General features: G+C 42.5%; 2 protein-coding genes across 2 annotated transcripts; both read left to right on the top strand.

The window, feature by feature from the left end:
- The first annotated feature begins 2,419 nt into the window (after positions 1 to 2,419).
- LOC131476027 (SH3 domain-binding protein 4-A-like) lies at positions 2,420 to 21,929 on the top strand. The gene is made up of 5 exons (XM_058654474.1): positions 2,420 to 2,691; positions 10,774 to 10,935; positions 11,253 to 13,585; positions 21,103 to 21,291; positions 21,379 to 21,929. Exons 2-5 carry the CDS (start codon positions 10,812 to 10,814, stop codon positions 21,601 to 21,603), a joined length of 2,871 nt encoding a protein of 956 aa, XP_058510457.1. The 5' UTR covers positions 2,420 to 2,691; positions 10,774 to 10,811; the 3' UTR covers positions 21,604 to 21,929.
- Positions 21,930 to 24,268: 2,339 nt separating this feature from the next.
- Positions 24,269 to 27,480, top strand: LOC131455635 (ADP-ribosylation factor-like protein 4C). The gene has a single exon (XM_058623420.1). It carries the CDS (start codon positions 24,788 to 24,790, stop codon positions 25,370 to 25,372), a length of 585 nt encoding a protein of 194 aa, XP_058479403.1. The 5' UTR covers positions 24,269 to 24,787; the 3' UTR covers positions 25,373 to 27,480.
- Positions 27,481 to 27,869: the final 389 nt, after the last annotated feature.

Below are 27,869 nucleotides of genomic sequence, written 5' to 3'. Positions count from 1 at the left end.
AGCGGAAATTACCGTAATAACCAGACGTCAACTTTGACGTGCAACTTCTCAGCTTTCACAAACCGCTGGCATGTTTCCGATCACGTAATTACGGTAGCGCAAAGTGCGCTTGTGCAAACGTGTCATCTGCGATGCGCTCGCTGTTAAAGGGTTAACGGACTTATTGTGATTTGACACGCCTCATAATTAATAATGCTGAACAGGCTTGTGTGTGTCTGTATTAGTAGAAAAGCTTCACGTGTCTCAAATACAACACGTGAAGATTGTGTGGACATTTTCTTGGAAGAATTCACTCCAAAATGAGAATTTGACTCCAAACATTTGGGGACCAATGGGGACGAGCTTTGTGAGAACAGACGCAGAGAGCACAGACGGACAGAAAGAGGGACATTAAACATGTCTGACCTTCAGTGAAATTGTCTCAGCAGTCTTCACTAATCCCCCAAATTCAGGTAATTGTCCTCACAAGGACACATTTTTAATCAGCTCCTTATTTCGGGGGCATTGTTGGTTTTATTAATGAGACAGAAGGGGGAAAGTCGACTTAGCACAAGCTGTTTTTTCTCTCTCTCCGTTTCAGCGAGGGAGACACCGGTTATGTTCACTCTGGAGCAGCCTTTTAAATTATTAAAGGCTAAACGCTTGGAGTCGCAGGCTTTTTTCTTGTTGACAGGTCACAGTAGAAATAGCACGAGTTTAACTTACAGTCCTCAGTTTGTGTCTCACAGAGAACATTGTTAATGTTTATCAGTAACACCTGTGTGTTCTCTGCGGAAATACATCAAAGTGAGAAGAAAAGATCAAATAATGACCCATACTTTTCATCTTTGGTATTGTTGACTTCCTCAGTAAACTATCAATAAACCACAATACTCAGCTCACGTGTTTTCCCCTAACGGTGCGATAGAGAGGTTAGAATATCTAACATTTATATCCTGTTATCAAATATTGATACATTAACAACAAAGACCTCACCCTGTGTGCACTGTTTCCTCACATGGGATTTGAACGCAGAGCAAAAAGCGAGGTTTCCTGCACCAAATTCCATCGAGGAAATCCACAATTTGACATCGTGCCGGCACACAGGAGTTGTAAGTGTACTCCGTCCTCTGTCAACAACTTCAAATACATTAACTCGTGACTTTGGTGTTTGGAATTCATCATTTAAAAAGTCCCTAAATGACACAAACGTTCACTAATGATACAGCAGTAAACCAGTATTCCCTGTGTTACTGCTAAGCCAAAAACAAAGATTTTCTCAACAGACTTTGGTGTGGGAGAGTGAGGGATTTACAAACATCAGTTTCCAGCTCTAAAAGGCTGTCAGAGGTGGAAAGTCATGAATTAAATGTACTTGCTTTACTGTAATTGTGTACATTTTTTTATTATTTGTAATTTTACTTATACTTAAGTTATTGTATCTGTTACTGAGTAAAAAATAATCATAAAAAAAAAAATTCATGCACAGGAAACTTGAGGAGAGGCAAATGATGAGGACAGGTCAACGATGAGGACAGGTGAACAATGAGGACAGGTGAATGATGAGGAGGACAGGTGAATGATGAGGACACAGGTGAACAAAGAGGACGGGTGAACAATGAGGACGGGTGAACAATGAGGACGGGAATGAAGAGGACAGGTGAATGATGAGGACAGATGAATGATGATGAGGACAGATGAATGATGATGAGGACAGGTGAACGATAAGGACAGGGGAATGATGAGGACAGGTGAACAATGAGGACAGGTGAATGATGAGGCCAGGGAAATGATGAGGACAGGTGAATGATGATGAGGACAGGTGAATGATGAAGACAGGTGAATGAAAGATGAGGACAGGTGAACGATGAGGACAGGTGAATTGAGCTCCCTGAGTGAGTGACATTTGTGACCTTTGACCTATTTTGACTGATACATTATGTGTTTACACATTTTATTTTGTCAGCACTTTAACTTGTAAAGGTTTTGCCTTTAATTAAAAACAATTCATGTGAGACTTGTGTTCCCTTGTCCTTTTTGCAAGACACAAGAAAGAACCTCAACCTTGTCATTAAATTAACTAAGTAACGTTTACTGTTTTTCACTTAAATTTAGTTTATTTTTAGACCGGTACTTGTACTTGTACTTAAGTAAAATGTTGTCAAAATAGTGGTACTTTTACTTGAGTAATATACTGTATTTCAGTACTCTGCCTAACAGTGAGACAATGTATCAAACATATCAGACTACTTAATAAATCCACACTTAGAAGAAATCTGCACTATTCATTCAAAGTAATGTATTATTTGATTAGTGTGTGTGGATTAGAGGGAGAGAGAGAGAGAGAGAGAGAGTAAGACACCGCCCTCTCCGTGACGTCACCCACTCTCGTCCACCAGCAGCTCTCCTCCTGTCCTCAGCTCAAAGCGGCGCAGAGACGCACGGGGAGTCAGTGTCGAGTGGCGTGTGTCTCCATCTCGTCTCCTGCACTGAAAACTTCTGATACTGGAAACAAGCTCTTGTTTTTTTCCTTCCTTCAGTGTCCAACTGTCATCGCTGTTGTGATTGTTGATTGTTTATTTTTTAAATACTGAAAACAAATGAAGCGAGAAGACACGCGAGGAGGAGGAGGTATAGAAGAAGTGACAGCGGTCTCTCCATCACACCGCCCCCCCCTTTTTTTTCTCTCAATTCTCTGAGCGCAAACGAGAGGTCAGTCTACAGTTACATTAAATGTATACTCTATAAAGCCTAATGGTTTTTAAAACGAGTGATTACCACACCTTTTTGTTTGATTTAGGAGAAAAAATATGTGGAGAGAAATTCGGCTCTACTCACATCACTGTGCTGTCACTGTAATACTGTGTTTTTGTCACATTTTAGCCCTTTATTACTCTATAATGACTTCTTAATGTGTCTTAAGCCTGTATTGTACCTCATATTATTATTTTATTATGCTTTATTCCGCTTATGTTGCCATGGTATTATTATTGCATGCCTTCAGCAGGTGAGCTATAGTTTCTCTCTCTCTCTGTGTGTTGTCTGTATAGTTTTTGAATGTATGCATGCATATTTAATTTAATAATTAGCTCAGAAACGCAGTTTGGTCGCAGGGGAAACACGCTCTGCAGCAGATAAAGGTAAAAATGATAAGTTGACAATTAGCGTCCAATCTCACAAGTGCGCACGCGAAAATTGGAGTGGGCACGCCTGCCAATAAGGTCATCTGATTATCTGATAATCCTCTCTCTCTCTCTCTCCTGTCTTTATCTTAAGGTAGACTCAAGGCTTAGCGCACACACACACACACACACGCAGAGCTTCTTCTTAGGACACTACATTGACCAAAGTGTCATCCTTAACCATAACTAGTTCATACCTCAACCTAACCACAATTCAAATCTTAGCCGTAAACTTCTTTAGAAATCCTCAGCAATGAGGTTGTGTGTGATTAGAACCAGGTTTTGGTCTCCATGGCGACTACTGGTCCTGACAAAATTCGGGTGTATCATCCATTGAACGACTTTTTTTGTGTACCTTTTCCTCCCTTTCCCTATTTCATTGTCTCTCTCCATTGTTCCCTCTCTCCCTCTCCTCCCCCTCCTCACCCCTCTGTTCCCCACACATACATTACCTCCCTCTTTCGTTGTTCTTCACCCTTTCAAACATTTCCAGCAACTATTTCACTCCTCGTCTCCTCGTCCCCATCCTCTCAATTTCATCACATCTGCCTTCACCTCCTCCCCCTGATCTTTTCCCAAATCTCCTCATCTGTTTCAAACACATGCATTTGGACCAACTGATGTGAAAGTGACACACACACAAACACACACACACACACACAGACACACACAACCCACACACTCTGTAGTTACCACCCCTGAGGTTAAGCCTGAAAACTAGTATGTCATCGTTTTCCAGCTCCTCGTGAAGGTGCTCTCCACTCAGCACAACACACACACACACACACACACACACACACACAATGTATGGATTTGCATGCTTGCACTAACTATATTCCCAGGTATCTTGTATCTTTAACACAGTGCTGATACTTAAATTCTGCGTGAATGCAGATGTAATAGATGATAAAACAGGCGAAAGCCCATTAACAATAACACTTATAGTTATTAGTGCGATTGTGAAGCCTGAACAGCATCTGGTGAGCTGTGGTCAGAGCTAGAAATCTAACAACAACACTCAGCTGTTCAAACAATATGTCTCTCAGTAATCACAGTAACTACCAACCGGCAGATAAATACACAAAATTCCCAGTTATGGCTTGAGCAGATTTTTTTACGATAAGTGTCAGTAATTACAAATAACACTTTATTTCAGTCCATAAAATAATATATGTAGAAAACCATTTTTTTTATATATCTGAAAGTTCCATTTTGTCAGTTTATTAACACAAATGAATATACTACACTTAAATTTGTGTATTTAAGTGCACGGTCACTTTAGATTAAAAATTAAAAAGGTTCTCAGAGCCGTGGAATAAGCGTTTAAGGCAAATGTCTTGCTTTTTGGAGGCTGCCATCTTTGACATAAAAGAAGAGTGTGTGTTTTGCATCGTAATGGAAGAACAACAACATCCTCTCTGGTCTGTGAAGGCCACCATAGTTCCCTTACACACCAGGGAAAAGGAGGGATGAGCAGAAAATGCCCTCCGTTTGTTGCAATCTGCAGTCTCACCATTAGATGTCACTAGTTCTTGCACACTGGACTTTGAAATTGATCGATTTAATCAACCGTCGACACATTTCAAGCTTTAATTGAGAATTCCTTCCTCCTAAAAACCTAAATACGGAATGGAAATTGTTGATAAATGTGCTCAAGTGTCTTCTTTTGTCCACAAACCAAAATGATTCAGTTTTTTATGATTTCTTTTTTTTAAATGGAGCAAAAAAAAACAGAAAATATTCACATTTAAGAAGCTGAAAAAGTCAAAAAGCTCATTTCAATTGTTGAATAAACACTCAATAGTTGCGAATAATCGCTGCAGTCCTACATATAATGTCAGATTCTAGGAAAAATTCATCCTCTGTCTGTAATTTTCACTTTTACAATGGATGAATGACTGAATTCATGTTGCCAGCTGCATCAGCACATGATGCACCAGTGGCTGCCTCCAAGGTAGAGAACTTCAACATGGTTTTTGTCCCATAAAAATGCAGCAATAATGTAAGAGTAACAACAACCCTGTTACGGTTCATGTGTTGGTAAACTGCTTCTTAAACGCTGAGATCATTTAAGAAATGATTTGTACGCTGCAGCACATTATCTCACAAGTGTGATGATTTAACAACTCTAACTTCATGGGAAAACACGCTCAAGTGTTTTCAAGGAATCATAATGTGACACTTAGCTGCGTTTACTCTTTCCCCCAGATTCATTTACTGCCGTTACAGACGGAAACACATTTGCAGTCCATTTACAGAACGACATATTTATGTCACATGATGTATTTGTAAAAAGCCTTGTTCACTACATTTCTACTCGGCACTTCTGCAAAAAAAGAAAAAGAAAAAGAAAAGGAGACACCCGAGGTAAATTACAGCACTTAGCGTTGAAAACCAAACTACCTGCTGCCCCGAAGCTGACCTGTTGTCGTGCACTTCCTCTCCCTGAGTGCTAACCTCGCACGTTAAACTGTCGGCAGGTGAAGAATTTCCTTCAGCGCGGGGGTGGAAGCGGCTCTAAAAGTGAGCACTTCTCGGAGCTCATTTACCTGTAAATTCACCCTGAGGGGAGAGAATAGGGATTGTAATATTTTTCTAGATGAATTTAGTAGGATGGCTAATGCACTTAACCGACTGCCAAGTAGAAAGTCAGTCAGTCAGTCATCATCTACCGCTTTATCCTCTGCCAGAGGGTCGCGGGGGGTGCTGTGCCAATCTCAGCTACATTGGGCGATAGGCGGGGTACACCCTGGACAGTTTGCCAGTCCATCGCAGGGCCACACACAGATAGAGACAAACAACCATTCACTCTCACACTCACTCCTATGGTCAATTTGGAGTGTCCAATTTACCTATCCCCACATTGCATGTTTTTGGACTGTGGGAGGAAGCCGGAGTACCCGGAGAGAACCCACGCACACACGGGGAGAACATGCAAACTCCATGCAGAAAGGCCCTTGTTCCAACCGGGCTCGAACCCGGGTCTTCTCGCTGCAAGGCGAGAGTGCTAACCACTACATCACCGTGTGGCCCCCAAGTAGAAAGTGTTGATTTTAATGTATTTTTTTCCTGCAGGTCAGATATCAGTAGATCTTTAAGGAAAAACCCTGGAAATCTAAAAAAGCTGGCGTAGAAATGGCCCAACAGGAGCATGTGAGAGTGCTCAATGTGTTCCCACTTACACCAAAGACCACCATAAAGTTTTGTGGTGCTCAAACGTGACTAGTCGACTCGAGTCAGATTATGAACTGCACAAAAAACTGTAGCTAATTATCTATCGATATTATTTTAAAGAATACTTGCTTCTCCGCGGAAGAGCGGACAGCTGCAGCGCGCGGCAGCATCATGCCGCAAGTTGTCCATGTACCAGACTGTACCAAACCAAAAATTAACAGCACCACGATGGAAACACGGCTTATTTCCTCTGGTTGTACTTGGTATAAAAAGTTTGACAACCACTGGTGTCGTCCTTTCAGTCGGTTTCAAACAGGAAAACTTCATTCCTTTTGATAATTCCCTGCAAATTAGTACAGGCTTTATCTTTGAGTTACAGGCTTTATCTTTGAGTTATTAGACTTCTCCTGCCTTCTCCTTAAAGGCCCATCAGTGATAAAAGCGTTTCCCCACAGCTGCACCGTCACACTCTGTCAAAGAACAGAGCGGAATTCATATTCCCATAGATTTTAAAACGCAGATACATTTAGTGAAGTTATATGGTCAGGATATACAGTATATATTTTTTTTTATATATATCAGTGCAAAGATAGAAGTGCAGATAAAACTTGCAGCCACAGCAGAACCTTCCCCGTAACAGATGACAGTATACCAGCATACAGCTCATTAATGGACGGTACACTGGCACATTGTTGGCACTAGTGTTCCCATAAACACTATAAAGGCGGACAGACTCATAAAAAATGCCACTAAAGGTCAAAAACTCCACAGGGAGCCTTCAATATGCCACTTATTTATGACTTTAAATTCCAGATATAGAGGCTACTCCTTTGCCGTCTTTTTGGCAGTTTTTCTCTTTGATTATATTTTTCTTTAGGGACGCTCGGGCCAGGACTCAGTTTGATAGTTGCCTGTTTGAACTCTTACACTGGACAAACAGTGGTGCATTCAATTTGAACATTACACGCTATTAATACGTTATAATAGTTCACATGACAGATTTTGTCTTCCCCGGCACACGTCATTACCAGAGCAGTGTTGCATATTTCACGCTCCACCCTGTAATCTGTGCTCATTTCAAACGGCAGCGATGAAGAAGCGATGCACTCTCCATGTGTGTATGACTCCTGAAAACGATTATTACAGTGCCATTCGTCCAGAGATTAGGAACAGCCGACTCTCGGCTAATTAAACTTTTGACTACGTGGTGCAGGCCCCCGCCTCTCCACCCCGTCAGGCTGACTGAAATGAGTTAATAATCTCATCGACTCAAATATGACTGCACCATTGGGGGGAAAGAAACAGTCCTGTGTCCATTTCTCAGGACGGCAAACCCACAAGTCTTCCACCGTTTTTGACGTAATGAATCCTCCTTGTAAAAGTCTAATCTTCATCGTTTTCTTCTTATAAATAAGGGTGCTATCAAGGCTTGACTGATCTAGGGAATCTAATAACAATTGTTGGCCAATAATGGTTCTTTTTACCTATTCCAATAATGAAATTTGAGTTGACAAATTGAGCGGATAAGTGGCAAAACCTAGCCTAGAATTCTAGGCACGACAAAAATTGAAATTAGGAGCCAGGGTTCTGCCCAGAAACTCCTCGTTAGCTCGCGAACTGCAAAATGCAAACTCTGGTTTGGCCAATCACATCGTGTATAGCAGTAAAATAGTAGCATAATAACCTACAAACAACAAGAACTCTTTGTTTTACATTTAATGAAGTATGTTTTTACAAAACATGACATTTCTTGAGAAATATCAGCACAATTTCAACAAAATGATGCCTAAATTTACCATTTACACGTCACACTGGATCTGTAAAGGCTAAAACATGTAGTCACTGGTATCTGGAAGTGAAAAATATTGTATTTGACATAACGATTAGATTGTAATCATAACAAATTCATCCTGTGGGCCGGATTGGACCCATTCTGGGGGCCCCTGGGCCTTACGTTTGACACCCCTGGTGTATAGAGTCGGTGGGCGGGGCTTAACATAATGGCGGACAGAGTTGCGACCGTGGTCTCTGCTATATGTAAATACAACTAACCTAACCTCGGTGATGCTGCGTCGAATATTAGCTCTTCCTTGACTTCCATCAAAACATTAACTACGTTCTATTGCAAGGGTGAAAACTTAAAAATATGAACTGGAGTATTTGCATAGAAGAATCAAAATGCTGCCTTTGCGATTTGCTGGTTGCATTGTTTTGACTTGTTCAGCCATTGCATCATTGAGTGTTGACTCTGCAGAGGTCACTGAGAAGAATCCATTGTTGCCTCTGCCTCCTGCTGTGTTTCCTGATGCAGGGAAACGCAGCTTCCAGTCTCTCACATCTTTCAGCGCCGTCCTCACCCCCCTGCTGCATTTAATGGAGATCAACTCTGTGTAATATCAAAGTGGGAGTCAGTGTCTTTGTGTGCCGGGCTTGTTATTGATCACAGGCTGTGCTGCGCATTGGAAGCCAGCGACAGAAAGAGGCGGGGATTTTATTGACAGGTGACAGTCCCTGACAAAAGGAGAGGGAGCTCGATTAAAATGAAATGTCACCGCGGAGAGGAGTTTTACTCGCTTCCGAGCTTGTGCTTGGCGAACAGATGAGTTTCACTGATTCCCGTGAGGAACTGACACAGACACAAAATCCCAATTTGAATATTTTCAATGTCAAAAAAAGGTAGTCAGTGTCTGCTCGGTGCAAAGGGGAGATAAAGTGTGAAAAGACGGAGAGAAAGAGTTTCTATGGCGATGAAAATAAGTCCAGAATACGTGTAATAATGTTATAATGCACTTCAGTAATGAGATCTTCTCGACTTTGTGCAGCAACATGAATATTTTAAAGCTGCTTTATTGAAAAAACGTTGATCACCGGGATGGGGATTAGATTTTTTCCTGTTGAATAACGTGATAAAGGTTCAGTTTTACCAAATATGCATAGTAATCTAAGATATTCAGTCTACTGCGCAGTGGAAAGACTGTAGAGCAACACAACCAGTGTGAATACTCTGACCCTTTTGAACGTGAATAAGCCTTTCTTCTCTCAGCAGACATTCTGACATGTGTCAGCAGAACACTCACAGGTGATACTAATGCCATTAGTGACACCTCCAAGTGAAGTCAGCTCAGGGAAACAGCTTGCACCCTTTTAATGACTAGAAAAAACATGTTGGAAATGTTCTAACCAGATGTTTAGAGGCATATTATATCTTCAACGAGACAAAACAACTTAAATGCTTCAGGGTTTTGGGGATGAAGTGGTTAATTGGAGCATATTAATGGAAAATGTGGCTTTAATGAAGAAAATCCCGGGAAGGGATTTACACGGCAGCTTCTACAGGCTGTGTTTTTCTGAATCAGGTTAAAATGGTATCATTAGTCTGCAAATGTAAACGTTTCTGCTGTTTCTCGTAGGAATACAAGGGAGTCTCTTGTGACTGAAGGGGACAGCGATTTGCAGAGAGAGAGAGAGGGAAAGAGTTTGTTTTCTTGCAAATCCTAATTACAGACTTCTGCTGACTTTGTGTTTTCACACATTAACTGGAATACTTTACAACTGACGAGGGAGTGGTACCCAACAACTCACAGCCATCAGAGCACCACAGCCAGAGAGGGTGAAAAAACAAACCTTAATCTTTAAAACTGGGGATGAACTTTTCATTTCTAACAGAAAGGAAGATGCTATTATGGGCAAACTTATTATAGTAAAGTAATCACATACATTTATTACATTTTAGATAATAATGTCTTTCAAAGAGCAAATTAGAGCTGCTAATAACGATTATTTTCATAATCGAGTAAACATTTAGTCCATAAAATATCAGAAAATGTTAAAAAATGTTGAACAGTGTTTATCAAACCCAGAGTTTTAATGATTTCTTTGTTATATGGAGCAAAGAAACCAGAAGATATTCACATTTCAGAAGCCGAAACAATCATAAATCTTGTTTTAATCATGAAAAAAAGCTTCAAGACTTAGATTAATAAAATAGTTGACGATTCATTTAGTAATCGATTAATCAAGTGATTGTTTCAGCTCTAGAGCAAAATGTTTGTAAAAATAGGTCTCAGATTTTCTTTTGGCAAGAATTTGATGTCATTTAATCTGCTTTTTGGGTCTCTGTCTTTATTAAGGTTTGGATTTCTCTCACCTGGAAGCGTATCTCACTTACGATGGAAAAATAACTTCCTGCCAGCTCAGAGCTCATTTAATTCCTCAGCACATCCTTCAAAAAAAAAAAATCAGTGACATTTGTCAACTTTATTTCTGCTGTTGCAGTCTGACCTTTGATGCTGTTGACTGAGTAACTGATCTCGAAAATTAAGTTACATGCCATTTGTTTGGGACTGTGTGCCACATTGGAGCAGCGGTGGCTAAATGCATGAATGCAGATGTGTTCAAAATATTCAAGAAATAAAACATGTGTTTATTTCTCAACCAGATGAAAAGCTGCCGATGAGTGAACGCTAAGTACCGGCCATGGCTGCCCATCGAATCATCCGAGTAACAAACAACAACCACATCCTCCCTCGCTGCAAGTCTGAGGGGACACTCGTCGACCCGAGTGAGGGGGTCACCGGGGCCAGTCTCAGTGATGTCAAAGGTCAGTGTTCAATCAGGTGTTTTTGTTTTTACATCTTTGACAAATAAATTATTCATGCACTAATTACGAGCGGCATTAATCATTCCCTGTCTATTTCACTTCACTGGTTGAATTAATGCTTTGTTTACATGCTCCATATGCACTAATGAGATGGACTAAAAATAGTAACTTATGCAGTCGTGCTCATACATTACATCTAGTCACGTGTAAAGCCCACGAGGGTCTATAAATGCAGTATTCTGAGAACCAAAGACGCAAAACACATTGCAGTCCCAAGAAAATATGAAGTTATTGATCTGATCCTCTTTCCTTTTCAGTGCCTTCTCCCAGTGCCTTAAGGCTGGACACTTCCTCCTCCTATGGGGCTGCACAGGAAGTGGTTGCCATAAAAGATTATTGCCCCAGCAGTTTCACAACGCTAAAGTTCTCCAAAGGCGATCGCCTCTATGTGTTGGACACATCGGGTGGAGAGTGGTGGTACGCTCACAACAACACAGAGATGGGGTACATCCCAGCTGCCTACGTTCAACCAGTCAACTTCAGGAACTCTTCACTTAGCGACAGCGGGATGATCGACAGTCTTGGGGAAGGGTACGAGGACGGGTCCAAGGAGTTTGCGGGTTTGGGGGAGTGGACAGGAATGAGCCTGACGTCTTCCCTAATTTACAACAACAACCCCTTCTCTGTGAACCCCTTTAGCTGTACGTTAGATCAGAACCACAAAGCTGTCGGAACAAGGAACTCGGCAGACCTTATTCTTTTTGACGCTCTCGCATCACCTTCATCTTGTTCTAACATCAGTGGTTTCAGCAACTACCATGTTAACAGTGCTATCCCCACCAGCCCAAACCAAGAGATTGTACCTAACCTTCAAAGGGATAATCCCTTTTTCAGGAGTAAACGTTCTCATAGTCTGTCAGAACTGTCTGTTCTGCAGGCACAATCTAATCCAACTTTACCATCTTCTGGATTCTTTACTGGCCTTAAGGCTCCTTCCCCAGAGCAGTTTCAGAGCAGGGAGGATTTTAGAACTGCTTGGTTGAACCACAGAAAACTAGCCCGGTCTTGCCATGACCTCCAATCCTTGGGCCAGAGTCCCGGGTGGGGCCAGACACAGCCGGTGGAAACCAACATTGTGTGTATGTTGGACAGTAATGGAGGGGTTGTCCAAATTCCAGACACCCATATCAGCGTGCACATTCCTGAGGGTCATGTCAGCCATGGAGACCACCAGCAGATCTCATTGAAAGCCTTACTTGACCCTCCATTGGAGCTTAACACTGACCACTGCTCCTCTGTGAGTCCTGTGGTGGAGATAAAGCTCAGCAACATGGAGACCAAGTCCTTCATCACGCTGGAGATGAAGGTTTCAGTTACTGTGAAGAAGGATAGTTGTCAAACTGCTGAAGTGCTTTGTGTTCGCAGTGATTGCAAAGAAGGGCCTTACGCTCCAATCGCCAATGCCTACATTTACAAGGACACCGTTCAGGTGCAGTTGGAAAGTCTAGAGCCCTGCATGTATATGGCTGTTGTGGTTCAGTCTCAGTTCCTCAACCACAATACAACTGTTTGGGACTATGTGCAGAGGAAAGTAACTCTGGGTGTCTATGGACCCAAGCACATACACCCTTCCTTCAAGACAGTTGTGGCCATGTTTGGGCACGACTGTGCCCCCAAAACCTTGCTGGTAAGTGAGGTGGGTCGGCAGGCTACCTCAACTCCACCAGTTGCCCTCCAGCTGTGGGGTAAGCACCAGTTCATGCTAGGATACCCTCAGGACCTCCAAGTGGGATTGTACTCGAACATGTCAAACTACCAGGTGAAAGCAAGCGAGGGCCGTGGGGTGATTCGCGGATTTCAGGTCAAACTGGGGAAGGTCAGCAGGCTGCTGTACATGATAACATCGCAAAACCCCAACAGTATCTCAGACTTTACTCTCAGGGTTCAAGTCAAGGACGCCCTTGGTTGTATCATCACCCAGTTCTGTGTCCAAACTCCACAGCCTCCCCCAAAGTCAGGGGCGAGAATAACAGGTCAGAGACGGTTCTTGAAGAAAAAAGAGGTGGACAAGATTGTCCTCTCACCACTGGCGATCACCTCGAAGTACCCAAAGTTTCAGGACCGGTGTATTACTCACCTGAAATTTGGCAAGTTGATCAAAACAGTAATCAGGCAGCACAAGAGCACCTATTTGTTGGAGTACAAGAAAGGGGATGTTATCGCTTTGCTCAGTGAGGAGAAAATCAAATTGCGAGGGCAGCTGCGGACCAAAGAATGGTACATTGGATACTATCAGGGGAAGATGGGGCTCGTCCATGCCAAGAATGTTTTGGTTCTGGGTAAAGTCAAGCCCATTTATTGGTGTGGTCCTGACCTAACGACTACGGTTCTGCTGGAACAAATCCTGAAGCCTTGCAAATTTCTTACATACATCTACGCAACTGTGAGGACTGTTTTAATGGAGAACGTAGGGAACTGGCGGGCGTTCGCCGACGCCCTGGGCTACGGGAATTTCACATTGAATTACTTTTGCCGGACAGAGCTGGACAATGAGCCGGAGAAGGTGGCGTCAGTTCTGGAGAAACTCAAAGAGGAATGTACCAATATGGAGAACAAGGAGAGGAAGTCCTTCCAGAGGGAACTCATGATGGTGAGTAGAAGTAAACGTCTTATTGTTTGGCATTCTTAATTTTCCACTCACCTGGTGATGGTGTAGGTGAATGGGTGAAATGCTTTAGGAGCAACCTAATTTTCACAAATATTCTGTTTAACCAACCATTTTTAACTGTGTCTCTATCCATCTAAGAGACAAAACCACAAATGTGACACTTCAAATTCAGTTTGAGGTGAAAAATGACAGCCAAAACTGCCACATTACACAGGTATAAGAATGCGTGCATTGCTGGAACTGCATAATCTTGGAAAGAATAGAGTCTCGAGATTTTCAACACTATGCCGCAGCAACAGTTGAGATTATGTAAATCATGAAGCAAAGCAGAGAAGACACTGTCTGTCTCGCTCTCACTCATCTCTCAGCTGGATGCTGCATCATTAGTCGAGCTTTGTTGCAGCTGAAAAGAACAGAAATCCAATTTCCTAAACAGTTAGTCACTCAATGCCTGATTAATTAATGCTCACCGACTGCAGCTAGATTTTTTTTTCTTCTGCTTGTGTTGCAGTCAGGGCACTATGACACAGAAGGTCACACAGCAGTGCATTTTCATTCCACACAAGTCCTCCTTGCACAAAGATTTACAATCTCATTCTAATCCCAGAACAACTCCTGTCCCTGATGTCCCCCTGCATATAAATACAAACGAGCTGCTCTTATCATGAGCCGTGTCCCACCCATCTCTGTTGACCTGCTTTCCTATCTCTTCCCAGTCATGGGTTGAATAGGGAACAGCTGATTCCTTTCCCCACGGGAATCCCGTGACCCACAGGATTCTCCAAGAATGTCAAGCCTCCAGTGTGACACAATCTGTGTGTGTCAACCGCAGGACTGCAGTCTTTATGTTCACTTACATCCATAATAAACCAACTCGTGTTATTGCCTGAAGTGGATCACAGCAGCGGGGGCTGTCACAAGCAAAATAAGGGGCGGGGCGGCTTGAGGAGGAGGAATCACAGGACTAAAATTAACATCTGGGGTTCAAGCAAAAACAACTCAATCAAGTGGACACACACAGAGATCTGAAGGTGTTTTATTGTCTAACAACAACTGGAGGAGAAATCGTCCCGGAGACGTTCCCCTCCTTAGACGCCCATTATTCAAAAAAGTACTTCAGCAAATGTTGTTTATCCAGGCAGAGTTGATGAAGCGTGCGTTTCCTTTTGTCACAGTGTCGTGTTTCGGTGTGGCGGCCAATGAAACAGCCGGGGGTAAAGTGGAGCAGTTCAGTGAAATGATAGCGGTTCGTCATTTTACATGTTTCTACCTCGCTATGTTCAACTGTGCGTCACGTGACCCTCCCCATAATCTCCCCGAGTCTAAAACTAATAACGCGTGCAGGTCTGTGATCTGGCAGATGCGTACAACTCTAGCTGACGCGCTCTTACCTCTTAGTACCTGCAGTGTGCTCACTTCGGCTGTACTGTCTCTAAACAGAGATCCTCCCTCATCGATTCCACTGAGCTCCGTCTTCTCTAGGAAAGTGTAATAAAGACACACTTAAGCCTCGTTTATACACAGAGATCTTGTCGCACCGCCATTATGGCGCAAGTCTTCCCTCGCCACCCTTCCCTTGCTTGTTTTCACTGAATCAAACATAACGATGCCCAAATGTTCTGGAGCGGACGTGCACCACAAAAAATGTTGTCTTCCAATTCAAAGAATGGCAAGGCAGAATAAAGGCAGGATACTTACGCTATAATTTGTCTGTTTTGAATTGATTTTTAAGGCTTTTGAAGCCAGCAATTAGTCCTATTCACCTTATGGTTACAATGTGGCACAATATATGTGACAATTAAACAATTAAAATCGGTTAAAAAATAATTGAATGGTTTTACTGTGGCTGTGTGCAACGGATGAAACTGATCACTCGTTACTGTGTGTTTGTTCTTATAGCTCGTAAAAGTAAATTGATTAGAAATAAGTGGCTCGATGTTTCCCGACTGAACTTAGTCGTGTTTATTGATAATAATAATGCTAATAACATAACCTTCAGCCTTTAAGAAGGTAATAGATTAGTTACTGCTCTGTTTTTGTCTTTTTTCCCTGTGCCATTCCACTTGAGGTGAAGTAAATTGCGCTTGTTTGAACGAGCCAATCTTCAAACACAAGCCATTTTTATGTCATTCAGAGAGGACACTGCTGCTTTAAAATCCACCATTAGCAAACCAGGTGCCTTTTGTGTTCTCTTAATAATGGAGCTTCTGTTTTTTGCGGCATCCAAAGTCAGAATACTCCACAAAATGTTAAAAAAAAGAACGCTTTTTATTCACTGAGTGACAATGGTGATCAATGGTGACCTGGATGAGTTCTTGATGAAGAAGAAGTGACACTCGCGTTGTTATACCGTCACTGCACCATGTGCCGCTTCTTTACACGATATAGCGGGGAAACAGAGAAGCGGAGATAAAGGTGTTTTGAGGTTGGAATGTGGAAACTGATACAAGCGGAGAAGAAAGAGTCCAGACACACCTAAGCACGTATAATGCAGCTTTAGTTAGGTGAACTCCCTCACCTCGTATCACAGATTTTATAATCATTTAATGCTGATTTGATCTCAAAATGCCAGCAAACTGCATCCTCTCTTTTAAATTACAGCATCTCTAATTTTCTGAAACATTAAGAATCAGTCTGTTTTTTTTGCTCGGTCTTCAGTGTGTTCACGTCGCCTCCTCCTCCTCCTCCTCCTCCTCCTCTTCCACACTATCTCAGACAGGTGCTCCCGTGTGAAATGCGAGTCAGCTATTGATCAGGACCCAGCTCGAGGCCTCGGGGGCATCCGACACCGCCCCAGCAGATCTTTTGACGCCAAGGCTCGCGTTACAAAGGCACAGGACGGAATGAGAAAGACGTCCTCTTGTGCTTGTCAGCGGCTGAAAAGCCGGGAGAGTGTTCTTTAATAATAGATCTGCACAGAGAGAGCGGCGAGGTGAATCGCTCCTGCGGGGAACGTAATCAATCCCCTGCTTGTGGACCCCCCCCAACCGCCCCCCCCCCCCCATCTAAAAAAACCCAAGGCTTTTAGCACCGCGGTGAGCAAGTCTACAGTTTGGAAAATTAGACTTCTTTATAAATGCACGGCAGCCTCAAACCCTTGTGATGGATAATAAAGAATAGCACTTTAATTAAGTGATAAATATTTAACAGCCAACCTGATTATACAAGAGCTGGCTGCGGCAGGATTGTCAGAGACCGCTAACGAGGAAAAATTAAAACATATGCCACTGATTGGACAAAATAATCAGGTGTAAACAAAACAACAGAGTCCAAATGCAACAGCGACATCTGCTCCATCGAGGGAAGAGCTGTTTTCTCCACAACAGCAAAGAAGAACAATCCAAAAACTGTTATTTAGAAACGTCGTACTTGCATTTTTTTGAGGATTTGTCAAATTTGTGTGGTGACAGACTGAGCTGTCATCTCTGCAGGAAAGTGAACAGCTGTGTGGCCGCAGTGCTTGTTTAAAAAGAGAAATGATATAAAAAAGAGAAGAAACAAAGGCTGGAGTTTGGTTTTTTCTTGTTACTGGTTATTGGAAATATGACAAAATGTCACATTTAATTCACATCTTAAATCCTAAAGTGGCTTCAAAGCAAACACAGACACAGTGACACTATGGTTGTTGTTTTTTACTTACTTTAAGCTGCTGTTTCAAAGTCAATTTTAGATGAGATTTGGTCTTTTAGAAATTCCTTTTCCTTTAAGGCGGTTTGTGCATTTCCAAGGAGTAGAAATGAGATCAAAGATGTGCTCACACATCAGTGCAAGTGCAAGTCCTGCCAGTTTCATAGAGAAATGTAACCTCATGTAACAGCAGTTCAGGATGTGCAAAAAGATGCACCTGCACCTAGAGCACCTGCAATTGCTCGATTAATCGTTTACTAATCGATTACTGAATTAATCGTCAACTATTTTGATAATAGATGAATCGGTTTGAAGCTTTTTTCATGATTAAAACAAGATTTCTGATTGTTTCAGCTTCTTTAATGTAAATATTTTCTTTATTTTAAGAGATTAAAAGTGACAACGTTTTCTGACAGTTTATGGACCAAGTGATTACTCGATTAATCGTGAGAACAATCGACAGATTCATAGATTATGACAATAATCATTAATTACAGCTATTTTCTAATCAGACTTGATTTTAAAAGCGTGGGAGGCACAAAGAACTTTGTAACCGATTTTCCAGAGTACAAAGAAAGCACAGAGTTGAGGGGTGTCAAACATACAGCCTGCGGGCCATGTTTATACTGTAAATATCAAGTCCACACTGTATATATTCTGGAAACTGTCCATTATGTATGTTCTATTTTTACTTTTTTATATATTGTACTTTCATGAACATGGGCCACACGGTGTAGTGGTTAGCACTCTCGCCTTGCAGCGAGAAGACCCGGGTTCGAGCCCCGGTTGGAACAAGGGCCTTTCTGCATGGAGTTTGCACGTTCTCCCCGTGTGTGCGTGGGTTCTCTTCGGGTACTCCGGCTTCCTCCCACAGTCCAAAAAACATGCAATGTGGGGATAGGTAAATTGGACACTCCAAATTGACCATAGGAGTGAGTGTGAGAGTGAATGGTTGTTTGTCTCTATCTGTGTGTGGCCCTGCGATGGACTGGCGAACTGTCCAGGGTGTACCCCGCCTATCGCCCGATGTAGCTGAGATTGGCACAGCACCCCCCGCGACCCTCTAGCAGAGGATAAAGCGGTAGATGATGACTGACTGACTTTCATGAACATGCATGTTTATTATTTATTATCTTGACTGTCTTTGCTGTTGGATAAAGGACTATCTTATCTTATGTTAAATGCTATATTGGTCAGTTTCAGTATCCACTGTGATCCGTGCGTCGTCATGCATGTGTGTGAATGGTAAACGTTTGCACAATATTGTTGAAATTATTATTTATTATGTATTTTCTCAAGAAGTTTCAGGTTTTGTAAAAAAGATACTTCATTTAATGTAAAGGGAAAAATGTGGAGATTGTGTTGTTTATAGGTTATTATGCTATTATTTTACTGGTCTGTCCAGTATGTGACCCCCTGGACTGGACGACCCAGTCAAGACGTTGTCTGTTAATCCCTCACACTACACTACAGGATCATTTGGCCAGATAATCTGTTCAAATCAGAAGACACACCAGATTGGGACTGAAATCTGGCGAAAAATCACAAATTCATTCATTTCTCACCACAGCACACTAACAGAATCTGGTTTAAAGATGAGATTATAACAGAGTAAAGTTCTGCAACTGTCCTTTATGGCTGGTGTTTTTTGTCTCTGTGATGTCCCCTCTCTCTCTCTCTCCCCCTCTCTCTCTCTCTTCTATCCATCACTATTATCCACCCTAATCCCTCTCTCTCTCTCCCTGTTGAGGCTTTTTGGAAGTGACGCTCATTTAGCCGTTAGCCGCCCAGTCAGCTGTCAGCTCCCTCTGTCCGTCTGCTGCCCCGCAGGTCGCCGCCGTCTTGCATTTTTCTAAATGCTTTCACCTCTCGTTTTCTATTAGTAGATAATAATCATAATAATAATAATAATGATGTGGAAACCACCAGAATCAGATGTGTAATAAGCAAAAAAAAAGTCCTTTTCTTATGTAGATTCTACCGTGCAGTGAAATCATTTCACTTTCCTCTCCTCGTTGTTAGACGTGATCATCAGTCTTCAGGTGACACTGTATACTGTGACGATGCCTCTGCTCTGGTCACACTTTTGGATTTTAACCGTTTGAGACACGAAACCACGTGGCGACCGCTTTAATATTATTGTGGCAGATATAAATCAATGTGTGGGCTCAAAGAGAAGCACAAAAACAGAGCCGAGTGGATGTTTGTGAAGATACATTTCCCTCACACATGTAAAAGAAATGTGGTTTGAGTCATCGGGCGTGTTTTTATGCCACGACCACAACGACTTGTCCTTGTGCGAGACCTTTCATCTCCATCTGTCGCACTTTGAAGTATTTGTTTCCCGTTTCCAGAGTTGTCGTGATTATTCCCGCGCCGCGTCCTCCTCCGCTGAACCTTTGACCTTTATTAAGTAAACTTCCTTCCTGTTTCCTTATTGTGTCTCCTGCTTTTTAATCCTTTCCGGCTTAAATGGCACATCGCCTGATTTGCATTTGAACTCCTCTTGCTCATCTATACAGGCAGCAGGCGGCTCAAGTGTGTGTGTGTGTGTGTGAGACCTAAGCAGCGTCTATATTTAGACTGAAACCTGTGTTTTGTTTGAAGCCTGAATCAGCAGATGGAGGACATCACAGTGGAAGGCCAAAGTGCTTGTCAGCCAGGTGGTAGAGAGAGATAGAGGCAAACAGGGAGAGAGAGAGGGGGGGGTGAATACAGATAAAGGTGGCTATTGCTTCAGAATAATAATAATAATATAATTATATAATAAAAAGAATGATTCATCAATGTGCTGCTGCCAGTACACGCACTGATGCACATCCGGAAAACAACACATCCAGCTCTATTTTAATTAAGGCCTCCATTATTTGCTTATACTTGCACAGTCATTTTAAAGTTGTCATTTGTGATTTATGGTTTGCCCTCCACTTCACTTTTTTAATTTTCCTCTGGCTGCTTTTTTATTATTATTGTTATTATTATTATTATTATTATTATTATCGTTATTATCTGTAGCTAGTTTTTGTTTTATTGTTGTTTTCCCCACCGCCGACACCTTGTTCTTCTTCTCCAGACCGACAAAATATGACGAGAACATTACTCACCTTGTTTATTGTGACACAGAGATATTAAAAAAAGAGAGAGTGAGTCCTCTGTGTTTGTGTTTGTGTTTGAGAGGCAGAGTGTAGAAGATAATCCACTTCATTCAGGGAAATGTCTTCGTAATGAAATGCCAATGGTGAATCCCTTGTATTATGGGATACGTCTGGCGTTATATTTATTGACGTCGTGATACGTTCTTTGCCGCGTCGTTTTCACGCGTCACTGAACACAACATGAGAGCTTTTTTCCCCCCCCGTCAAATGGGAGTGAGAATAAGAGGAGGAGAGAGTCTGCTGTGCTTTATTTATGCGTTAAATAATTGAAACAATTAATGTTCCCTTCCTTTTGTTTGAAGCTCTTGATTTGGTTGAACATTTCAGGACTTTTCATCTGGACGAGTCTTTTGCCCGCTTTTTTTGACTCAACTGTCAAAACCCTGCAATAAAATCAGATTCCTCGTGCGTCTTTTATTTCTCGTGACTTTCTCGATTGTTCGTCGGGACGTTGAAAACGGAAAAGGAACACATGCATTTCTGTGGTTCGTGTTCATCGTGCTTTGTGTTTGAAAAACCACTGATGTAAAATCACTAAACACTGAAAACCCGCGGGACGGAAGTGGATATTGAAACCATTTACATTCCCCGCTCTCATATGTCTTTGTAGTCGTGTCCCACGTTGTCAGTCTCATTTTACTGGGATTTTGCATCTCATGCATCTTTTGCACATCTGCCTTCTTTCATTACAACCTCATTGTCTCCTTCCCCTGCCAGGCGTTGCTGAAGATGGACTGCCAGGGCCTGGTTGCCAGGTTGGTCCTGGATTTTGTCTTGTTGACCACAGCGGTGGAGGTGGCGTCCCGGTGGAGGGAGCTGGCCGAGAAACTGGCGCGAGTGTCGAGGCAGCAGATGGAGGCTTACGAGGCTCCACACCTGGACAAGAACGGACTGCTGGACAACGAGGTGAGACGGGAGACGTGTCCTCTCTATTGGTTCATCTGTTGCTTTGACTAAAAACCCTCCCCTCTCCTCCTCCCCCTGATCCTTCAGTCCATGTGGAAGCCGGCCTACGACTTCCTCCTGACGTGGGCGGCGCACATTGGGGACAGCTACCGTGACATCATCCAGGAGCTTCACCTCGGCCTGGATAAGATGAGGAACCCCATCACCAAGAGGTGGAAGCACCTCACTGGCACGCTCATCCTCGTCAACTGCCTGGACACCCTGCGTGGCGCCGCCTTCTGTCCCACCGGATACGGAGACTTTGCTGTCTGAATGTTATTAGTGCATGAGGATTTTACCTGGATCTATTTTCTGAGATCAGTAAGTATCTGTCCTGGACATGTGGACAGTGTTTAAGATCATAATTAGACTGTTTTGGACGAATTTGTGGAATTCGGGAAACGTGAGTGTATTTTATACCTCTTACATTTGCTCTACTTTATTTCCCCTTCACCTCCTTTTTCTGTCTGACTTCACTTCCCGAGAAGAAACGTTGTTCTTGTTTTGTCTTCATCTCCCGTCGTACACGGCTAAAGTTTCTCCTTTCAGTCTCGGACCGTGTTCAGAATGTCTCTTTCCAATTAAAGGTTTGTATGTTTTATCTTTCTCCGCTCTTTCTTACTTCGAATCATAAATGTTGACAACTTTTGACAAAGATTTGCCAAAAAAAAAAAAAGCTGCTTTACAAACTTTGCAGTAAAGCTACCGCACAGCTCCTGATGCAGTATATATTTCTATTTTTTATACCTGCACAACAATAACACACAACATATTGTTATATTCAGTTGTTTTTTGCCCCACTTCTTCTTTTTTTTAAACTAGATCCACATAGAAATATTTTAAAGCTAATGCGGTGAAGATAGAAAGCAGAAAATGCACATTACCATGACAACCAGGGAACCAGTATCCTGGAAAGGATACTGCGAGTGTGCGGTTAAATTGTGTCGTCGTTTTGACATTAACCAATTATTTTTACATGCACCCAATGATTCAGAGCGTGCTCCGTGTTTGCAGTTGTCAGCTAAATCACGGACAGAGTTTAATACGTTGGTTTTAGAACAAACACCACTCTCCTCTCAGTGGTAAAAGCTCAATCAAGGAATAAATCCACCCTATTATTAGTTAATCGAGTCAGAATTAGGATTATCCAGGAGCCGCCACAGACACCAAGAGCAACGAGAACAATCTGGTGTCTGAACACCAGGATCAGTGCCAGGATGTCGCAGCCGAGGAGGGTGAGTTTGAAGAAGACGTCTGCCAAACCTCACGTCACCTCCTGTTCTCTGTCATATTCTTGACCACGTCAGGAATGTTTGTTGTGGACATTTTCAAAGCTGTTGTTGTAATAAAAAAATGATTTATTATCTCAAGTCGTTGGTTGATGATTCTGATTTTATTCCATCACCAGATTCCAGGTTTTAGTTTGTCTTGTATTGACTAGGGTCGTCCTGTTTTATTTTCACCTCTTGTGAAACTTCGTCTGCTTTCCCGCCTTTTTCCATGACCTGCCCCGCCCCTGATTAGTTCCACCTGTGTCTCGTTGTCTCCCCCCGTCCTGGTATGTATTTAAACTCACTGTTTTTTTTCCTTCTGTTCTCTCTCAGATTCTCTGTGTCCATTCACCTGTTTTGCTGTTAGGATTCTGATTGTTCCTCGTGTCCCGTTCGCCTTGTGCTCTTCACTTTCCTTTGCTGTGTTCTGCTGTTGTTTTCTACGTTTAACATATTTTTCTTACCTGCTCTGACCCGTGAGTTGTCATTCGGGTTCTATAGTCCTGTATATTGGCAAATATAATTCATTAGCATTCATTGGTTTAGTTTGGATGTTAGTTGAAGAGGAAGAAGCTATAAAAATGTGCTTGGCACTGATAAATCATTCATGGGGGCATAAACAGTAACAGTGGCATACTGTACATGTGCTATTTGCACCACTAGATGGCAGCATTATGTTTAATTTGCAGTGTCTGCAGGTTCAGAATATTTCCCACAGAGCATGCAGCAGAGGTTCTGTGCTCTCTGTTACTCTGTGCTCCATGCACCTGCTCCATGTCCTGTCCGGATGGAGGAATCCGTCCCAGGATGCTCTTCTTCTTCTTTCTGCAAGGTTCACGTCAAACGCAGTCACGTGTCTAATGGCGTGTAAAGGTTATAAATCCTCTTACAAGACAGTAAAGCTTTATTGCAGCAGAGAGAGATCACATGCCTGACATTATTCATGCCTGACACCACACATGAACGCACACACGGCCCTTTTTTTAATTTCATTTACTTCATTAAAGCATATGATTAGTCACAGTGAGAGAACAGGCCACCTTGAGAGTCATTCTTTACCTCTCGATGACTCACCCTCCATATCCCTGCTCATGTTTGTGTGTGTGTGTAGTGTAGTGCCTATATTAACTTCAAAAACACGTTAAAAATGTATGCATTAATCTATTTAATGTACATTTAATGGTCTGTTATAGTCAGTCATACATTATGAAAATGATTATTAAAATGATTATTGTTCTCCTGGTAACAGCATTTGCATGAATATACATATTTACAGGAACATAAAAACGGGTTCTTGTGCAAATCCTTATTTATTTATTTTTTGTTTGTTTGTTTGTTTTAGTCTATTATGACTCCAACATCTGCTTTACTTTGAAAAACTGGGTGGTTGATGGTGTAGTTGCTGTTGGAGTGATGGTAAATGTTATTTCACCACTAGGTGTCAGCATTGACGCTGTTTCGGTGGACCTACTTGTCTCCATGCGCAGAGGAAGCACAAGAGCACACATCGTCGACGGATACCTTTCAAAATAAAACTCCTCAGTCGTCCCTCTCGCGTGTTTTTTACTCGCGTTTCTGGTTCAGATTCAAACAAAGCGTTTACGTTTTGAGGGACCGTGACGTCACCAGAACACGTATTTGGTGTTTCCTGGGGTAACTTGACGCATTTTTTTACAGGTCGACGCTCAGAGAGGCTGGTCCTCACGTCACGCACCACGACTGTGTGTGTGTGCGCGCGCGCGTGTGTGTGTATGTGTGTGTGTGTGTTACTACATGAGCTGCAACGCAATTGGACACACAAACAGATCAGAGACATGATGTGACACTCGACCGCGCGTAATTTACGCATTTGGAGAGCGGTGCGCGCTGCGAACGCACGGCTGTAACGGTGTCGATTGCGCCGCGTGTGGAATCGCCTGATGCTGATGTTGTTGGAGTGAATCCAGGGATGCTGCGGCGTGTCTGGCTGCCCGAGTGCCGCCGCGCAACGTGGGGCTGCGCCCTCCACTTCTGCTGAGCCGCGGCACAGGCGTCCTTTGGTGTGCGTTTTTCGAAAATGCATTGACCCTAATCTGGAGGGAATCGCCCGCTATGGATCACTCGGGAGACATTTAAGCATCTCCTGCGGTGATATCGCTCTTTGCTGAGACGGTGGGAGCGCATGTTGTTTCTCCTCCAGCCTCAAGATGGGGAATAGTTTCTCTAATTTGGCCGCTTTCCAGTCCTTGCACATAGTCATGCTCGGGCTGGACTCTGCAGGCAAAACCACCGTGCTGTACCGGCTTAAATTCAACGAGTTCGTCAACACGGTGCCCACGATCGGATTCAACACGGAGAAGATCCGGCTCGGCGGCGCGGGGGCCTCCAGGGGCATCAGCTGCCACTTCTGGGACGTCGGGGGCCAGGAGAAGCTGCGGCCCCTGTGGAAGCCCTACAGCCGCTGCACGGACGGGATCGTGTACGTGGTGGACTCCGTGGACGCAGAGAGGCTCGAGGAGGCCCGGACCGAGCTGCACAAGATCACGCGCTTCTCTGAGAACCAGGGGACCCCGCTGCTGGTCATCGCCAACAAGCAGGACCTGCCCCGGGCGCTGGATGTTGGGGAGATCGAGAGGCAGCTGGCTCTGGCCGAGCTGAGTCCCTCCACTCCGTATCACGTCCAGCCGGCCTGCGCCATCATAGGAGAGGGGCTGGATGAGGGCATGGATAAACTGTATGAGATGATCGTGAAGAGGAGGAAGTCACTGAAGCAGAAGAAGAAGAGGCAGTGATGACAGGGATTTTGGGGCTCGATGACTTGGAATTGATAAATCTCTATGACTGAAATATTATAGGGTGGATTATAAAGTGGTAGCCTGCGTAGCAGATTAAAAAAAAAATCCTTTATGAAGCTTAAATATCCTCATTAGTCTCCATGGGAAAATATGTATAGTGATGCCACATGAGTTTAAGAACATATATATTATAGAGGGACAGAGTTAACCTGAAATTCATTCACCAACCGTTTTATTTTCCAAAAAAACAACCACATGGACATCGTCACAGATAAGATAACAAGCAATGGATGAGCCGATATGATATTGAGTATTGATATTGGTCCGATACAGAATCAGATACTAAACTCAGGCCATAAAGTGAAATGTTCACCAGGGAGGATCAGACGTATTTTAAGATAAAAGAAGAAAAGCATAGTAAAGTATAATTTTGTAAAAAATAAATAAAATAATAATATGGTCAATATCAGTATCATTATCGAACATGAAAAACCTACAATTGAACTTACCCTCTCATAAATGATCAAATCTGTTTGAGATTCACTGGAAAACTTTGATTTGCCTTAATTTAATGACTGTTTTAAAGAGTCTCTATAAACTGCGGCACCTTGTGTTCGTAAGACGCTGATGTAAAGGGACATAAAAATGACTGCTTCATTATACGGATGTCTACATTATAGCAGTATATATATGTATATATGTGTATATATATATATATATATATATATATATATATATATATATATATATATATATATGCAGTATATGGACCTGCTGCGGCATTGTGCTGTGCACAGATGTGAGACTGTTGTAAATGGGATTAGGGATGCACTCATGCACAGACTGGTGTTTAGAGCTGGGAGATGGTGTTACACCAAAGATGGCTCTCCTGGGAGGACACGTAAAAAAACCCCTCTTTCATCCCACAGTGTTTTTGTCATTTTGCAACCCTCTGTACCAATATGAGGGGGGAAATAAGCCTTAAGATTTAAAACCAATGTGGGCTAATGTAGATGTTGAACGTGGTATCAATTGTTGCTTTACAGGAGCTGTTTTTAGAAAGAAATGACACCACTGACCCCTGTTTTTTTTTTGTCGAGAGAGGTGTGTTTTTCCCAGAGAAACCCCTTTGATCAGCCCTCCCCTCCCCTCCCCTCCCCAGCTGTGTGAGCGACTAATACTGACTCAACACGACACAGATGTCTGCCTTTAGACGAGAAACCGACCATTTTATCACCGCTTTATCTCATTCTTTTTGAACCCGTTACGGCTGTTGTAAATATGACCAGAATTTCGGAATGAACCTAAAACCACACACGTGTTATGCTGGATTATTATCTTAAAACACAAACTAGTCATTAAAATACATGGGAAAATAATGAAACTTATCAATGCAACTGATTGTTCATTATTTAAGCCGGCAAACAAATCAACCAATTTGATATAATTACACTATTTTTGGTAATGGACTTTGTCCACAGTCATTCTAATGACTTATAACAACACAAAACAGTTCAAATGTTTGGGAAATAACCAAAAAGAATCCTTAATTTTTCTTACGCATATACTTTTCCCATGTTTTATTCAAGCCAGAAAACAAATCATGTGCCAAAAACTGTATTGTATAATCTCTGCATACAAACAATGATAGTAATAGCGGCATAAAATGGCAGATTCATTGTGTTTCAAACTGTGTTTTCATCACGTATCAGCTGATTCTCAGAGCTGTGAAGAGTGCATCCCGTGCTGTGTCGACCTGCTGGCAGTGACAGGACAGAGATGTCGGAACAAACAAAAAAAGTGTCTTCCTGTGAGAACGATGCGGCGCAACAAACCAACAGGCTGGAACCTGTTCAGCTGCTCCACACACAAAAAAAAGAAAAAGAAAAAAAAGACTTTTCCTCTTACGGAATGAAATTTAACTCCAGTATTTTTTAATTTAAAAAATATAGCCCCAAACAGTGTTAGCGTCAGTGACAGCCTGCGAGAAACTATAGCCTACGAAGAAAAGCAGTTTGTCTTTGTTTTGGTCTGAAGCGACATGGATTGTTCCTGCTGCAGCTCCACATCCACAGAGTCATGAAACTGGACTGCAGCACGCGGTTTGGTGCAATCTTTGAATGTCATACTTGTATCCACCGCCGGGGGCAGACGTGAATGTCACCACTTTTTTCCGAACGCGCACAATGTCCGACTGGTGTCAGTCGACCTCATTGCGTTCAACATTGCATGACGGGCCTTTCATTCGAACAATGTAAATTATACAGTATAGTGTTACAGCCAAGATACAGCAAGACCAAACAATGTATAATGTGCCAAAACGGAGAGAGGAGAAGAAAAAAAAAAAAGACAAAGAAAGTATTTTTTGGGATTAAACTCTTTGCAATTGAACTTGGGTGTTGTCTGCTTTGTGTTTGATTCTCAAAGGTTTAATTACAACCGGCGGAAGGGGAATTCCCAGCAGCTCTCAGCTAAGTGTCACTTCCACAGCGTT

This window comes from Solea solea, chromosome 2 (assembly GCF_958295425.1).
Source record: "Solea solea chromosome 2, fSolSol10.1, whole genome shotgun sequence".
In the NCBI taxonomy this organism is placed as follows: domain Eukaryota; kingdom Metazoa; phylum Chordata; class Actinopteri; order Pleuronectiformes; family Soleidae; genus Solea; species Solea solea.
Note: the sequence above shows the minus strand (reverse complement) of the source record. Positions and strands in the feature narration are given on the sequence as shown.